This window comes from Polypterus senegalus, chromosome 6 (genome assembly GCF_016835505.1).
Source record: "Polypterus senegalus isolate Bchr_013 chromosome 6, ASM1683550v1, whole genome shotgun sequence".
Lineage (NCBI taxonomy): Eukaryota > Metazoa > Chordata > Cladistia > Polypteriformes > Polypteridae > Polypterus > Polypterus senegalus.
In genome coordinates this window covers 170,089,342-170,107,712 of record NC_053159.1, presented here as the reverse complement: position 1 = coordinate 170,107,712, position 18,371 = coordinate 170,089,342, and the positions used below count along the sequence as shown (strand labels likewise).

The 18,371-nt window shown below is 38.2% G+C and overlaps 1 protein-coding gene across 7 annotated transcripts in view; it reads right to left on the bottom strand.

The window, feature by feature from the left end:
* The window catches only part of scn1laa (sodium channel, voltage-gated, type I-like, alpha), a 286,959-nt gene that overhangs the window by 12,897 nt on the left and 255,691 nt on the right, over window positions 1-18,371 (bottom strand). For all 7 annotated transcript variants that reach the window (XM_039757524.1, XM_039757526.1, XM_039757520.1 and 4 more), the window contains exons 23-25: window positions 9,715-9,768; window positions 988-1,125; window positions 303-407 (exon numbers count right to left, since the gene is read on the bottom strand). In XM_039757524.1, coding sequence (XP_039613458.1) covers window positions 303-407; window positions 988-1,125; window positions 9,715-9,768 — 297 coding nt within the window. The remainder of the gene's footprint in view (window positions 1-302; window positions 408-987; window positions 1,126-9,714; window positions 9,769-18,371) is intronic.

Sequence of the window (18,371 nt, the reverse complement as noted above, 5' to 3'; positions counted from 1 at the left end):
ATGTTGCTTTTCTTGCTGATTTTTCAAATGTTCATTTTCTCCCTGAGCTTAAAAATTATTAAAAAACAGGCCTGATTATGCGGTGTATGGTACGTCGCGGGTTGGCTAGTGAGAAATAAATGAGTAGCATAAATTCATGTTCAGTTTGAATGTACTGTTAGCCTGTAGAGAAAGGGGTTGTCTTGTCTTCATGTTAACAGCTGGACACCACGTAGGTTGCTTGCCTCAGTCACCCATTGAGAGGGTCCCTTGTAGTATGTTTTAACAAATAAGTAAAAAAAATTAAAGAAATGTGCTCATACCGATGGTCTAGGTATAGGTTTTTGTGGTTTCTTTGATCCAAGCTTCTTCATTGCATTGTAGTATTTCTTTTGTTCTTCGGTCATGAAGATGTCTTGACCTCCAAAGTAATCAAATAAAACCAAAACTGGTTACAACCTTGTTCATCCACTATGTAAAATTACGTTTATCATTACAATTTTGAAACTCCACTGGCAGGAGAACATTCTAAGCATTTCAGTTCTTGTTATTTTTGCATAATCGCATATATGGAAAAAATGTTAACCTGTTACCAGGACTTTTGGTGTCACTCATACAAATATCAACAGGGTGTTACATTTACAGATACATTAAACTGGAAGTTTATTACTGAATGCATACAATGCAGGGTGGTCCAGATCTAATTATGCAGATCCAGATTGTCTGGATGACTCTGATTTATGTGGGGAAAATTCCAGTTCAGTGCAAGGACAATTCTTCATGTCATCAGTTCGCATACTTCTCGATGTTCTGGGATTTTTTGGGTGATTTTCTATGTAATAAACTTAATAAGTTATAGCGTAATGAAAATTGCATAATTAGATCTGGACCACCCTATACAACATTTTAATCCAAGTTCTACTGATTTTCATTTTGTTAAAGCGCTACTACCATACTTCTCAGAACTCAGTATTTTCTGTTTAGAAATCTTCAGATGAGAATACTTATCTTTTTCTTCTGTTGATTGAAGTTGTCAATAATCACACCAATGAACAAGTTTAATGTGAAGAAGGATCCAAAAATGATGAAAATAACAAAGTATATGTACATGTACAAGTTAACTTCATACTTAGGTTGATCTTCCACCTAAAAAAATAAAATAAAAACATTAGTTTCAGAATAAATCAGGCAATGTATTTTATTATTTGCGAAATTTTCCCTTGGTGACCAATCAAGTTGTAGCTATCTGTCTGTCTATCTTAATGCCTTTTATTATTTATTGGAAAGCTTAAAGTCTCAAAGACTCTTTATATACTTAAATAATTAGGAACTATAGCAAAATTAAATGTGTTTACCATTCTCTTTATATCGGAGCATATATTGTAAGATTAAAGATTTATATCTTAGAAAACCGAAATACATGTAGCCTGTTACATTTCAGCTAGGGTTCCTCACTTGCCTGGCATTCAAATTCCTTTTTTATGTCTTTTTTGTTCATTTTGAATTCTTTAGTTTATGTTTACAGTAAATTATTTGCATTATTCTGTGTTCTGTGTATTATTTAATTTCTATGTCTCTATGCTTGTTCGGTTATGTTCCTTGTATTTTGTGGGTGGTTCTCCAAGGGGTGAAGCCACCTGTCCTTCTCCATCAACTGCCTCCAACCCTCTAAAGGCTGAGGGAAACAAGCAGTCCCTTGAGGTTCATTGAATGCACTTGTGTTGATGGTGGTGTGAGAGTTTTTCGCTCTCTTTCTCTATAAATCTGGGTTTTTTGGGACTTGTTTGCTATTGAATTGCCTTTTTTGGGTGAACCCCTTCTGAGCTTTTTTGTGCTCTTCAGACCTTCCTTATGTTAGAGAACATTTAAAGGCTATGATGAACATTTTTGTTTAGAAAGATCCTGTTTTTGTCCTTTTGTGATTAGCCAAGAATTGACCGTGTGAAGGAAACCCGGCCATCAGCAAGCCCAAACCTCAACACGAACACACAAGCACAGTCCCGGGTTCAAATAAAGGTTGGTTTATTACACTACACTCCTTTATAAGTTACAAAAATGCACAAAACAAAGGTTTTTTTCTCTCCTTACTCTAATTTCTCTCACCACTGCACTGCCCTCCTCCAGTCAAGTGTTGCCTGTCTACCTCCTAGCTCGGCACGCCTGGATAAGGGAGTGCAGTCCCTTTTATTACAGACCCAGGAGTACTTCTGGTGCCAGGGCGATTGAAGCACTTCCAGGTCACACTGACGTCCATCACAGTAGGGAGCTTGTCTCCTTGCAGTGCCCTCTTGTGGTGCCCTGTGACCTCAGACTACATTTCCTGGCATGGCCTGCTGACTTCCCACTGGGCACCGATAACCAGGGCTGCTGCCATCTAGCATGCTGGGGGAATGAAAAACCCTCAACAATATTTCTTTTTAATGGGCTATATGTTCGCTCCTTTCTGGTCCTTCCTTCCAGATCTGCTCCCTCTCCTGGCTGGGATACCCGTCCAGCCCATGTGGCATCTACAAGTTTTCCTCCTATTGTGGAAAATGGGAGCTATTTTCAGACTTTTATGCTAAGGTTTTCACCAAGTTCATGATGTAACCAATGTCAAGCAGTATAGATTGTTCTGGAAACCAATAAGGTACTCCATATGATAAATATTTTTTTTTTACTTTCTTAATGTGCATCATTCCACTGTAGTAGATCAGAGTTGACAGTCTTGCAGCATTACAAATATCTTCGTTCCTTTCCCAAACTACTTTAAAATTTAAGTGAGCGTGTGATTTGGAGTTCCTACTGAAAGGACATCTTATTGGATAATGCAATTTACAATGCAATGTAATGCCAAATATTATTATGCTAAGAGTTACTGTAGATTAGTAAGTGACTGTCCTTTTATTTCACATAGAACCTCCTTTATGATAAAATTGAGCTTTTCATTAGAAAGCAATCCAAATGAGTTACATATACAACACGTAGAAAGGACTCTGCTTATAGCAGCGGTTCCCAAACTGTGGTACGCGTACCGCTGGTGATACGAGGAGCCTTTTCAGGTGGTACGCATCGTGGTCCCTGAAATTTAATTTATCTGTGCAAAACCCTTTATGACAAGCCTGTTGTGAACAAAAAACAATGAAACTGTTTAAATACAATAATACATGGATTCCCAAATTTAGTGTGGTGTGAAATAATAAATAAAACCTATTATTCAAATCAGTATTTAGTTCATTTAACGCTACCATAACTCCGTTTAACGGAAGTCAACTTCTACTTCTTCACTGTTTGAGCTTTTGGTCACTAGATGAAAGCACAACGCCAACACTATTTAGTCTTCGGTAACTCTTCCTCACAAAAACCGCTCGTGTTTGTTGTTATATGTGCACTGCCGCTGTATCGCATTGTAGTCACTAGATCTAAGCAAAAAGCCGATACCATTGCGTCTTCGGTAACTGCGTCACATACAGGCCGAAGGCAGGAATTTAGTTTCGGGCGGAATTTATCAATTTATGTACATGCACAAATTTTTTCATTAATTTTATGCATAATTTCTTCCAATTCTTTAACTTTTATTCAGATTTCAGGGCGGTTTAGGGGGGAGAAAGCATTTCCGAAACATACTGAAAATGTCTCAGAGATGGAGCAGAGTACAATGTAAAACTGGAAAGACTTCGGGGGTCTCGGATTGTCAGATGTAGTTTGCCAAGGTGAAAGTTCTGGTAAGAAATCCTAGGACTTTTCTTTATTGCCTCCTCTGTGTTAATCTTTCCAGTTCGTGATTCTATGTAAAAATAGTTAACCCTGAGTACAACTTGAGATAACCTGTTCTGATGAAATCAACGCTCGATAACACTCAGGTCAGTATTCTACTGCCTTCTTGTAGATGAAATAACATCATACTGCAAGAGAGTCATGGATTTTTCTATGCATGCTGCTGATTTATGGCAACTAATCAATATTCATGAGTAAGGTAGAGTCTTTCACCAAAAAAACAATGGATTATAAACGAAAAGCTGTTAAGCTAGTTATAGAACAAACTGAAACTAAACGATTAGCTGAATCAGGCGATAGTGATGATGATGTGAATTGGTCAACAGGCATTGACACGGATAGTGGAACTGAACGAACACTACGCCGAACAACTGCTTCAACATGGTACAAGTAGGGGCATGGCAAAAAGGCAAAATTATTACAATCAAGTGGAAGGACAAGAAAGTCATCAGCCCTCTAAGCACAGTTCACAATGCAGCAACTGTCAATGTTCACGTCAGGGGAAATTTGGAAATCACTAATCCTTGTGCTGTGGTTACCTATAATAAAATAATGGGCAGTGTCGATCATGACATTCTAGACATGACATGACTGCAAAGAGAACCGTAGCGCGTATGAGAAAATGAGGGCAACCATTAAGAAGGATATCAGAGAGGCTAAAAGACAGTTGGAGAGGAATATAGCAGATAAGGCGAAAGAAGACCCCAAGAGATTCTTTCAGTATTTTAGTAGTAAAAGAACAGTTAAGGAGGAGGTCAAGTTCATCAGGAATAGTAAAGGGGAATTAAAAGATACAGACAGTGAAATAGCAGATGCCCTAAACTTACATTTTTCTGAGGTGTTTACAAGTGAACAAGTGGATAACCTCACAGAGGTAAACGCAACTACTAAGGAGGTACTGAAGGATTTGGAAATTGTAGAGGGAGAAGTGCTGCTCAGATTAAATAAGATGAAATCAAACAAATCACCAGGACCAGATAATATTTATCCTCGTGTTCTTAAGGAGGCTAGTGAGTACATATATAAACCCTTGACACATATTTTTAGGAAGTCACTGTGCACTGGAGAGATTCCAAAGGACTGGAAAATGGCAAATATCATCCCATTATATAAAAAGGTGACCGGGCAGATCCAAGCAACTATGGGCCAGTAAGCTTAACAAGCATCACAGGAAAATTAATGGAAGGAATTATTAAGGATAAGATTGAGCAACACATGGCAAGGACAGGAGTTATTCTGAACAGTCAGCATGGGGTCAGAAGAGGGAGGTCGTGTTTTACTAACATGTTGGAATTCTATGAGGAGGCAACAAAAGGGTATGATCAAAGTTGAGCTTATGATATTATTTATCTGGACTTTCAGAAAGCATTTGATAAGGTGCCACATGAGAGGTTGGGCATCAAGTTAAAAGAAGTGGGAGTTCAGGGTGATGTTTTTAGATGGGTGCAGAATTGGCTCAGACACAGGAAGCAGAGGGTGATGGTGCGAGGAACCTCATCAGAACTGGCCGATGTTAAGAGTGGTGTTCCACAGGGGTCAGTGCTAGGGCCACTGCTATTTTTAATATATATAAATGATTTAGATAGGAATATAAGTAACAAGCTGGTTAAGTTTGCAGATGATACCAAGATAGGTGGATTAGCAGATAATTTGGAATCCGTTATATCATTACAGAAGGACTTGGATAGCATACAGGCTTGGGCAGATTTGTGGCAAATGAAATTTAATGTCAGTAAATGTAAAGTATTACACATAGGAAGTAAAAATATTAGGTTTGAATACACAATGGGAGCTCAGAAAATCGAGAGTATACCTTATGAGAAGGATTTAGGAGTCGTAGAGAACTCTAAGCTATCAACTTCCCAACAGTGTTCAGAAGCCATTAAGAAGGCTAACAGAATGTTAGGTTATATAGCACGATCTGTGGAGTACAAGTCCAAGGAGGTTATGCTCAACCTTTATAATGCACTGGTGAGGCCTCATCTTGAGTACTGTGTGCAGTTTTGGTCTCCAGGCTACAAAAGGACATAGCAGCACTAGAAAAGGTCCAGAGAAGAGCGACTAGGCTGATTCCAGGTCTACAGGGGTTGAATTATGAGGAAAGATTAAAAGAGCTGAGCCTTTACAGTTTAAGCAAAAGAAGATTAAGAGGTGACATGATTGAAGTGTTTAAAATTATGAAGGGAATTAGTACAGTGGATCGAGACTTGTATTTTAAAATGAGCTCATCAAGAACACGAGGACACAGTTGGAAACTTGTTAAGGGTAAATTTTGCACAAACATTAGGAAGTTTTTCTTTACACAAAGAACAATAGACTCTTGAAATAAGAGACCAAGTAGTGTGGCAGACAGTAAGACGTTAGGGACTTTCAAAACTCGACTTGATGTTTTCTTGGAGGAAACAAGTGTATAGGACTGGCGAGCTTTGTTGGGCTGAATGGCCTGTTCTCGTCTAGATTGTTCTAATGTTCTACCCTGTCATGTGCAACCAACAGAAAAAATATTATAAGAAAAAGGTTCAAAGAAATGCTTCTACTGTTCCGATTGCAACATTGGGCTGGGCGTTGGTGACTTTTTCACAGCATATTTAGTTGATATTTATCATGAAGAATGTGTGCTAAATCTGCATCAATACAGCTGAGGACATACTTTTCCTACTATAATTACATTGACATTTTGGTATTTACATGTTTCTGTTACACATAATAACCTTTTTATGTGTTTTTGGTTGATTTTTCCAGTGGTAAACATATGACATAATGCTTATGTTAAAAGGACCTAAGAGCAGTTCTCAAATTCAGAAGTTTAAGAGGAGACCAGGTGTGCATGCAGTGGGACTATGGATCGTTATTCGGGCTTACTTCACACAAAGGAAGGTGATCTTAAATTAAATTACAATTGGCATATAGGCCATAAATGTACTGTACTTGAAGGTCTTGGCCACTACAGATACATTATTATTAGTATTTGAAAGTACATGTTGGCCAATATAAGGTAATATTTTTACACGAGTGATGTTGCTGTTTTCAATCGAGAAGTGTATTTGTAATCCAATATTTTTTTGTTATGAGCTGTCTGTGACTTTTTATACATGCCTCAGTTGTCACATTATCCAAATGACATCCATTACGGAAAGCTACAAACAAATAAATGCCCTGATATGCACTGTGGATGAGACTAAGCGAGTGTTATGTGGTTAGTGTGAGAGACGAATGCTGCAGTGAGCGTGGCTCGTCATTATCATGATACAGTAAACGAAACACTGCAAGAGTACTTTGGATTTTTCTCACAATGGTGTGAACAGCAGTGAGCGAGAGTAGCCTGAAAGTACAAGAACAAGAGTGACATGCTGCATGTACTGAGAACAAGTCCAAGGAGGTTCTGCTCAACCTTTATAACACACTGGTGAGGCCTCATCTGGAGTCCTGTGTGCAGTTTTGGTCTCCAGGCTACAAAAAGGACATAGCAGCACTAGAAAAGGTCCAGAGAAGAGCGACTCGGCTGATTCCAGGGCTACAGGGGTTGAATTATGAGGAAAGATTAAGCAAAAGAAGATTAAGAGGTGACACGATTGAAGTGTTTAAAATTATGAAGGGAATTAGTACAGTGGATCGAGACTTGTATTTTAAAATGAGCTCATCAAGAACACGGGGACACAGTTGGAAACTTGTTAAGGGTACATTTCCCACAAACTTTAGGAAGTTTTTCTTTACACAAAGAACAATAGACACTTGGAATAAACTACCAAGTAGTGTGGTAGACAGTAAGATGTTAAGGACTTCCAAAACCTGACTTGATGTTTTTTTGGAAGAAATAAGTGGATAGGACTGGCGAGCTTTGTTGGGCAGCAACTAATACTATTTAAAAGTAGACAAAAACAGGTATCTACAAACTTCTAAATCTAATACCATTCTAGTCATACTTGCAGTAATTTGTATTAATGTGGCTATCCACCCCGTTCATTAGATAGATACATTGCAACACAAAATCAAAAGCATGTCAGCAGCCTTAGAGAGAATTCCTTAGAAATAGAAAGTATGGCTAACAAATACTGCTTGTAAACACTAGATGTGATTCATCTTCCATCAAGAACTGAACAGTTGGTGACACAGTCACAGCCATATCACTGAGTGAACATAAAACCAATCTGAGCAGCTTGATCATCTAGGCTCGTTGTCATTTTGAGGTTACAGCCATCAATTCAACTTGAGGAGATGAAGTGCCCAGCACTCTTACACTAAACAGCAGACTGGTGGATGTACTTCTTCAGAACAGCAGATTTTGTTATTTACAGTTAAACTACAAATATCTATAAAAATCTAAAGAATACAAATACATTTTAATTTTTGTGTCCAATGTATATTTTGTGTTTGCTTTAACAAAATTAAACATGGTACATGACTTAGAGAAAAAATGCTTTGGATATTTGTGCCAGATTGAAACTCCCACTTATTTCCTTTAATAAGTCTGCTGTCATCTCCCCCTATCTTAAATAAAAATAACATCACATTTTTTAGGCTTGTTGATTCTATTTCAAAAAATATATGCAGCCTGTGTTTTATACACCATGCTTCAACCTGTTAATGATGCTCATAGCTGTTAATTGGGACATATTTGTAATGGGATGTCCATAAAAAGGAAGAGGATGAGTAAGACATGCTGGAATTAAATTTCGTCCTTTTCTCTATAAATACCAAAATAACAAGAAAAACAATAATTAAGGTTAATGTATGCTGTAGTAAGCAAAAACAGTGGCCTGATGACTAAGACTCTACATCAGGGGTGTCAAACGCCAGGCCTGGAGTGCCGCAGTGGCTACAGGTTTTCATTCTAACCCTTTTCCTAATCAGTGACCAGTTTTCACTGCTAATTAACTTTTTCCCCATCACTTTAATAGCCCTGTTAGAAGTGTTTAGCCCTTCCTTTCTTCATTAAATGACAACCAAGCAGAAATGAGATGTGAAACGAGCTAACAGATGAGCAGCTAAACTGGGGCTTCAAACTCCAACCAATTTCACTCCAGTCACTTTCTTAATGAGAAGCCAATTCTTGCTGTTAATTAAACCCATTATTTAAATCCATGGGTTGTTGCCACAGCAAACATTTCGAAAACTGTTGTTTTTTTGTTCTTTCTAAGAGCACCGTCAAAATGTTTTGGTGACCTCTCTTTATGTGGTGGCTTCTTTTGTGTCTCATTATTGTTTGGCTGCTAATTAAAGAAAAAGAAACAACTATGGGGCCTCAGTCAAGTTAATTAAAAGAAGTAATCAGCAGCAAAAACTGGTCACTAATTAAGAAGATGGTAAGAATGAAAACCTGCAGCCACTGCGGCACTCAAGGCCTGGAGTTCGCCACCACTGCTCAAAATTATAATGGATATGGCTACTAGTCTGATTCAGCTCCTGCTACTAGCCAACTGTGTGGCTTTGAGTAGGAATGTCTGCTTAAATAACTGTAACTCTTCTTAGTTCTGTATTTGTAAAGCATTGTGGGTAATATTTGTCATGCAAAGGAATGGTATTTATCTATACTACAGGTGCTGGTCATAAAATTAGAATATCATTTCTAAAAATCCCTTTTTTGCATTGGTCTTAATTGATATTCTAATTTTCTGAGATACTGAATTTGGGACTTTCATTAGTTGTCAGTTATAATCATCAAAATTAAAAGAAATAAACATTTGAAATACATCAGTCTGTGTGTAATGAATGAGTCTAATATACAAGTTTCACTTTTTGAATGGAATTACTGAAATAAATCAACTTTGTCATGATATTCTAATTTTATGACCGGCACCTGTATATACTATACATGTATTCTTATTATTACTGACCCAACAAAGTGAAGAAAAGTAAGCATTAAGGCTCCATACTTAAGGCAGAAGGACTTGTGTTAGCTGTTAGAAGAAGTGGGAGGGAAATCTGACTTTACAGAGAGAGTAAGCAGTGCAGTAAGCAGAAAGAGGAAATCAATCTTACATTACGTGAATCCACTGCAGCATACATAATGTCCATCCATCCTTTAAAGGTGGCCTGTAAAATTTTAAGGAGAAACAATTAGTTTCCGAGCTGCTAAGGATGATAACATTCTTTATGACAGTTTATGGTGGAGTTTGTTAAAGCAAAATTAAGAAGAAACAGAGAGGCCCACCAAATCAACGAGCTAATAAAAAAGGCAAGATCAGTTATAGGACACACTCTGGACCCCCTGGAGGTCATAGCAAAGGAGTTAAAGCAAAACTTACTGCCATTATGAACAGTGCTGCACATCACCTGTCTGACATACTAACACTGAGGACTATCAGCCAACGAATTATTCAGCATAAGTATGTCATCAAATACGACTGGTGGTTCGTTATACCAATGTGACTCTAACAACCATGTCAGAACTTTTCTTTCTTTTAAATTTTCTTGTTTTATAGTCATTATGGTGCATTAGTATATTTATTTATTTACTTACTTATCTACCTATGTATGTATTTATTTATTTAAAGAGCTTCTGTAAAAAGCCAAATTTCCGCCTGGGGACAAATAAAGTAAGTTAGTTCATTCTTTCTTTCAAGCCCCCTTCTAAAATATTTCTTTATGTTAGGTTCTCTTTCCCATCATTCTCTAAAATCATTTAGAGGTAAATACGAATTTTTAAATTAGAAGTAAATAGGAATTTGTATATAGTCTGGAGATGCTGTTTCAATCTTCGTTCGAATGAGTCAGTATCACTTCTGGGAGTGATAAATGTGAAAGATGAGAGACGTTGGCTAGGTTGTGTTGTGACAGTTTATTTGCTGGAAGATTAAAAATAGAACAAAATAATTTAAAAGACACACATATATGGAGTTAATTCTGACATCCTATGCTCCTTCTTGGCCGCTGATGTCTGCATGGTATCAAATCTCAATCCAGACTTTTCATGTCTAACTTCCTGGTTGGTGGGACGAGCTGCCCATTTTAATTCAAAATTCTGACTCCCTCAAGTGTTTAAGAAGCGTTTGAAGGCTCTCTTGTTTGGTGAATTTCTGTTTAACTGATAGAGGAGGAAGAGGTTACAGTGTGTTGCCGCACCCACCACATGGCAAACCACCTGGGTGCAATGGGTGACACCTCAGCACCACACTGAACAGTGAGAGGTTTTTTACAGTGGCTGGAGTGCCAATCCTGCCACCAACCTCCAAGTTGGAGGACCTGCTTGTAGAGTGCAACAGTAATAAACCTGATGAATCAAGGAATTAACTTTATTTGTTTTAGTCACCTGCAGTGGGATGGCGCCCTGCCTGGGGTTTGCTTCCTGCCTTGCGCCCTGTGTTGGCTGCGATTGGCTCTAGCAGACCCTCGTGACCGTGTAATTAGGATATAGCGGGTTGGATAATGGATGGATGTTTTAGGCACAGAAATATGAACCCAATGTATACTCCAAATGATGTTTGTTAGTTTTTTCAAATCTTGGAATTGTAACTTGCTTGTATTGTATTCTGAGCTCTTCACTTGTGGTGATCAATTTTGTCACTTTGCCCTGTAACACGCCCCCAGACTGATGTTTACTCGATTATGTTGACCTCTTTTGTTAAGCCACTTTGGATAAAGTAAATAAATGTAAATATATTAATAATAGTAGCTACAGTATGTTACATGGCGAAGACCTGTAATAGAATACATTTAAAATATTTGATATCTCTTGACCTATGTGTTACTTCAACACCTTTCCTTGGCATCCTCGCGTGTCTGAACCTCTTTTCTCTAGCGCTTACCCTGTTGAGTTCATTCCTGTAAAGCCTGCTTCTCACACTGATAGTTCAAGACATCTGACTCACCTCCTGTCCACTGTTATACTTTGCATCTTTGAAAGGCAACTGTCAGGGTGCCTCTTACATCTTTACTCGTCCTCGTGTGTCTCACACTCACACTTCTTCTTTCGACCACATCGCCAAAGCCAAACTGACCAGTCACATCAAAGCCAAACTAACCAATCAAATTACTCAGAGCAACTGGACACACACACAGACCTTAGCGATATATTATACAGTATAGAAGACAGATCTCCAAATATCACAATCCATAGTGATCTCTACAGACTGAACAGCAATAAACTCTACTGATGTTTAAAATGAAATTGGTTGTTTTTTTCTTTTTTTCTTCTTCAATGATAAACACTTTAGAATTAAAGCAAAATTGCTACTCTCCTCTTCTCTCAGCCTTTTCAGTGTCTCTGTGGAAATCGGAATATGCTTTCTTTTTTTCCCAGCATTCTTTCATTGTAACAATTGTTACAGTTGTGCCCATAGACAATATCTTTGACTGTGATAATGTATACAGCAGCGGTTCCCAAACATTTTCTGTTCACGGCGCACTTAATAATTCAAGATTTTTTCATGGTGCCCCAAGTTAAACCATAGTATAGTTCTAGAGTGGATAACTGACAGTTGCAGTTGGTGTCTTGGCGCTCCCTCATTTCCTGTTCTACGTTAATTTTTGCACAGTATTTGCATTTTATCACAGTGACTTCCAAAAACCCAGCTTTGCACAAATATGATGTTGCATAACGAATTAAAATTCATTGACCTTTACTACTTCATCTTTTACTGATAGCTAAAAGTCAGTAAGATCCATGCTGCCAAATTTTACCTTGAGCGTATTGTCACAAGACAGTTCAATAAGATTTACTTCTTGATCCATACGCGTCTATAATTGTAGCCTGACATCTGGATGAGTTAATTCAGGTCTGTTCTCAAAATGATACTGTTCGGTCTCGTCAGTGGCGCATCATTTATTATGAATAAACCGATCATAGCACTGGAGAAACACTTAACTTAGAAAAAGGGTTGGCTATTGTTAATTGTTATTATAATGGTGGTATTATTATTTCTATACATTTTAAATTCTTTTTGGATTTGTTACATTGAAAAAAGATGTCTAATATTGGAATACAGTATTTCACTGAACTCCTGTGCGCCAGTCACCACACCTTGACCACTGGAATACAGTGTTAACTCAGTTGATTACAGTTATTAGCATTAGCAAGACCAAGGAGCTGGTGGTGGATTTTAGGAGGCCCAGGCCCCTCATGGACCCTGTGATCATCAGAGGTGACTGTGCAGAGGGTGCATACCTATAAATATCTGGGAGTGCAGCTGGATGACAAATTGGACTGGACTGCCAATACTGATGCTCTATGTAAGAAAGCTCAGAGCAGAATATACTTTCTGAGAAGGTTGGCATCCTTCAACATCTGCAGTAAGATGCTGCAGATGTTCTACCAGACGGTTGTGGCGAGTGCCCTCTTCTACGCGGTGGTGTGCTGGGGTGGCAGCATAAAGATGAAAGACGCCTCACGCCTGGACAAACTTGTTAAGAAGGCAGGCTCCATTGTAGGATTAAAATTGGACAGTTTAACATCTGTGGCAGAGCGACGGGCATTAAGCAAACTCCTGTCAATCATGAAGAATCCACTGCATCCACTTAACAGTGTCATCTCCAGACAGAGGAGTAGCTTCAGTGACAGACTTTTGTCACTGTCCTGCTCCACTGACAGACTGAGGAGATCGTTCCTCCACCACACTATGCGACTCTTCAGTTCCACCCGGGAGAGTAAATGCTAACATTCATTTTATTTTAATTTTTTTCATTTTTATTACTATTTAATTTAATATTGTTTCTTTGTATCAGTATACTGCTGCTGGATTATGTGAATTTCCCCTTGGGATTAATAAAGTATCTATCTATCTATCTATCTACCATTACTATACATCAAAATAGGGCCTTAACAACTAAGAAAACATAGTTAATAAAGTCTTAAATACTCAAAGAGTATGTAAGTGGACAAAACGTTCAGGTTAATTTAATAGTTAATATTTGGATGATATACTGTAATTAATAACAGCCTCAGCAAGTCAGGCATGTCGGCACTAAACCACTGGCCAAACTACAAACTTGTCAATGATCATTTTAATTTGATATCTGTTATGCTTACAAAAAGTGCAAAAGGTACAGTATATTAACAGGTATGCATGTCTATTTAAACCATCAATTAATCTATATTATTTTATACATGCTCTTTGGCTTAACTAATCATGTTTTATAGGCAAAAACTTAAACCCCAGTGGTCAAATTTTGAGCTGCAGGTCAGAATGAAGCAGCGAGAGTAGCTCTGCATCTATTTAAACTGTGCCATGAGTTCAGGCTAATGGCAGAGGTTATATTTAGTTTTACAAAGGACTGTGGTTGAACTCAATGCCTCTCTACTCCTTACTTGTCTTTTAGTTATTTCAATGTATGGGGTCCATTTTAAGGCATCCATCCTCCTCCCTCTGACAAAACTCCATCCTTCTTACTACTTCTGCAAAAGCAGGATTAATCTTTTCACAAAATATTCCTCCTCTCAGAGGTACACTCCAACAGCTCTCTGTTCTCTTAAAAAACACTATCACCCTTTCTACCTCTGCCCTCAATCTCCTCCCTCTGTTTTCCATCATCTGCCTTACACCCTCCATCGTCAGGTGAAACTCCGTCTCCCACCTACCCTCCCCGCCAAACCACGTCAGTTTTGCTAAGGAGGTAATATAAGGGTCCAGCTCCACCTTTGTCACAAGTTGATTCACCAAATTATTTGTCAATTATTTTTCTCTGTAAGAATTTATAGCACAACTCAAAAGTGGGAATGAAGGTAAAAGTCTATATATGTGCATTATGGGGCAATTTGTCAGGCCTAAAAGCTAATTTTTTATTAAAAAGATCAACGCAAACTTTTTTTTTCATTTTGAATGGCACTATCTACATGCAAATTTGTTATTTGTGTCGTTAAATTATACGCAAGCACAGAACAAATTGGGCAGTGTAGTAAAAAGCAGTTTTTACTGAGAAGAGAGTGCATGGATAATGCAAAGTGAATGGGGAACTCATCGTAAAATAAGAAGAAGTGATGATCGGGCAGTGTCGTAACAGTAAAAGTTGTGCGATTATGTGCGCAGATTAGGCAGGCAGTGCAGATTGGCAGTCACGTGGAGGGCTGACGATGGAAAATGGATGGTGGAGAGCTGAGAGTGGATGGCAGTAGTTGGAGAAAGGACATAGAAGGTGGTGGGTGGGGGAGAGAGATGGAGTTTTATCAGAGGATGGAATGCTGATAGAGTTTTCCTCTCAGAGGAATATTTTTTCAAAGGATGGATTCCAATTTGGCGGAGATAATAGGATGGGTGGAGTTTTGTTTGAGGGAGGAGGATGAACTACTGTGTTTTATATTAAACTAGCAAAATACCCGTGCTTTGGAGTGGAGAAATAGTGTGTGAAAGAAGTTATGAAAAAGAAAACATTTTAAAAATAACGTAACATGATTGTCAATGTAATTGTTGTAGGTTTATTTTAGTATTGAGAGTGAACTTGATGATTGTAAAGAGTTTAATTTATGATTGTAAATATTGGGTATGAGAAACGCACATTTTTAGGATGTAAGGATCTCTTTGTAAACGACGTTTGCAGTTCTGCCCTCAAGCTGTAAAATGACCAAGCAGTCTGCTGAGCTCACTCTTGAGCATGCAACATACAGTTGGCCATGTGAGAAGCAATCTTGTGTCAAGTCAATGCCAACCTTTTTTAGAGTCTGGCCCTGTGACTTATTTATTGTCATAGCAAAGCAGACCCTTACTGGAAATTGGATGCATTTGAATTGGAATGGGAGGTCAGAGGGTATGAGTGGGATGCAAGGAATAAATCCAGTCTCCCCTGAGCCAATTCCAGTTGCTTCAATGAGGTTCTTGTGCAGAGATTTGATCTGAAGCCTGGTGCTATTACAAAGTTTTGGTGGTTTTAAGTTTCGTAGTAACATAATTGGTGTGCCAACCTTCAAAAATAGAGTATGTTGAGGCATGCCTGGAGGATTAAGAGTGTGAAGAAACGAAACGAAAAGGCAGCAGTTACCAGCAGCAAGACGTGAAGCAAGGCGAACGAAAACAGGGTTAAAACGGTGGACTAAAGAAAAAGGGAGCAGTGAGCATGATGAAGAGCTGAGGAAAGTAAGAAAGTGGTGAGGTAGGAGGCGCATGAGGGCAGGATGTCGTTAATGTGTATAGGCAGGGAGCCAACCACATGGTTGGTGCACGGACAGTGGCCGTGCAGAAAAAGGAAGGGGGACCGGGGGTGGCCCTTGTGCCTCTCTTCCGTGAACAAAATCCTCTGTTAACGGAAATAAGGAATGAAACCGCCAAAAGGAGAGGTCAGTTCCAAAAGTTCCTTACGGCATAATGGTGAGAACCGCCAAAAAGAAGACGCTATTTTCGAAAGTTCGTTACGGATCACGGCGCGAAATGAAACATACATAACGTTTGTAAGTACAGTGTAAAGGATGAACATGGGAAATTTGGGCTTCCTATGTATATTGGAAGTCGCAGAAATAGTGAGGAAGGGTTTCCCCTATCTATATATGCAGTTTAGAGGGTACACCTGTTTCCCCCCCTCTTGGGTGTTGCAATAGGACATGAAACATACCTAACTTTTGTAAGTACACTGCAAGGAATGAGCATGCAAAATTTCAGCTTCCCACCTATATGGAAATTGGGAGAATTAGTGATGAGTCAGTGAGGGCTTTGCCTTTTATATGTATAGATATGGACAATAAAGACTAGCCCTGGGCATTTCACCACTAATGCTTGCATTTTGCCTTATCTAAGGCATGCATTATTGTTTTCATACTGCAGCATCACTAAGATCTTTTTCAGCCATGTCTCTTATGCTGTTTTTTTGAAAAATTCAAAGATTACACAGTGAACAAAGCTAAATCATACCTCTAACTGAAAAAAAAAAACATTTTAATCTGGTCAATTTTTCAAATTATACCCATTTCATAAATATGTCCCCCAATTATTAATGTGCAAGCAGACTAAAACCTTCATTTCCATAGGATATCACTGGGTTTGCACTCCCTAGGTTTGAGGACATCTACACCAAGCAATGTCAGACCAGAGCAAAAAAATGAATAAATGACACCAGCCTCCCACCCATGTGCTGCAGTCAGGTAAATGCTATGGCTGCCTGAAGACCAGTTAAGAGAGACTGACGAGGAGCCTCTGGCCACAATCCATATGCCTGTCTAGAGCTATGTGATGCACTATTGCTAACTCTCCTGCATTGAGTTACTTATTAAGTTATTATTTATCACATATTTAAAATTCTATTAATATGCTTTGATATTTATAAAACCGTTCATTATAGTTATTGTCCTTTTATATTTTTATTTAAGGCACAAACATTTAACTACCTATTGCACTGTATAAATAATTTGAATGTGACAACTAAAATTTAATTTGAAGCATAAATGTTTTAATGTCATACACTTGCAGCACTGACCTAATTTTGTAATGCAGCTTTTAACTAAGCAGGATGTGCTTCAGCTTATTTATAGTCACTGCAATCCTTACTCGATACCTCAGAAAATCTGAAAAGAGGAAGCTTGCAATATATACAGTATATGATTTCAAAGCTATTCCCTTTTTGGTTAAGTATACCTCAGCTCCTGTAATATACTGTATTTGCACATAAAATTTGTTAGGTGTTGGAAAATTTAGTTTAACATCCAATGCAACATTACCATCAGATCTTAATCAATGAATTTCTGCTCTTCAAAGCCCTTGGATATAATAGATCTTAGGCAAAAAGTGATTTTGTAAGGACAAATATGTGGTCAGTAAGTTATTGGTTAACTACAAGCTTTAAAGAATAAACAGCAACTCTGGAAGGCTGTGAGTCAAAAGCTAAGGATTGCAGAATGGCAGGTAATGACTTACTAAGGTCCACTAAGTGAGAACAGGTAACGACTGTCACAGACACCTCCCTTAAATAATACAATTACCTTAACTAAATGCTGCTGCTCAGTAATGGAGCACACTACACAGTAAGCCATGTTTACATAATTGTACAGTTCATTGGGTTATGGATGATCATATTTTTTCCCAAAACAAGTCAAAACTGATTATTTGATGTCTGCAGATACAAACAATACTTATTGAAAGACTTTCTGTTTATGTTATTCTGGATTCTTCCATATGTTTACTTTTTGAATCCCAGACAAAAGGCATATGAGTCTGTACCAGAAGTTGGTGGGATTCCAGTTTACTGCAGAGCACATCAATGCACATACCACCGTTAGGGCTATTTGGGAGCCAACATTGCCTTAGACATGCATATTAGCTAACAGTCACTTTTTGCTTCCTTATTTTGGCAAAAGCTTGTGGTATCCTTTCATAAGATACACTTTATATTGTACTGGATTCCTAATTTTCAAAAAGAAAACCTCCTACTGCATCTAGCATTCACTAATTTCTTTATATTGACCAGTTATATACTACTGAACATATCAAAACAGGCCTTGAGTGCTTACATGCTGCCCTGTAATAAATTATTGCATGTCATGAGGATTTTTAAATGATTTAATGTCCATAAGGCATCCAGTCTGGATAGAATTTCAGGACAGGTTTTAAAAACTTTTAGAAACCAATTAGCTGATGTCTGAAGTGACATCCTTAATATTTTGCTAACGGAATCTGCAGCTCCCACCTGCTTCAAAAGGACATCAAATATCTTTGCCAAAGGAAACAAAACTGGAGTACCTGAATGCTACAGACTGGTGGCACTGGCTCCAGCTGGGATTAAGT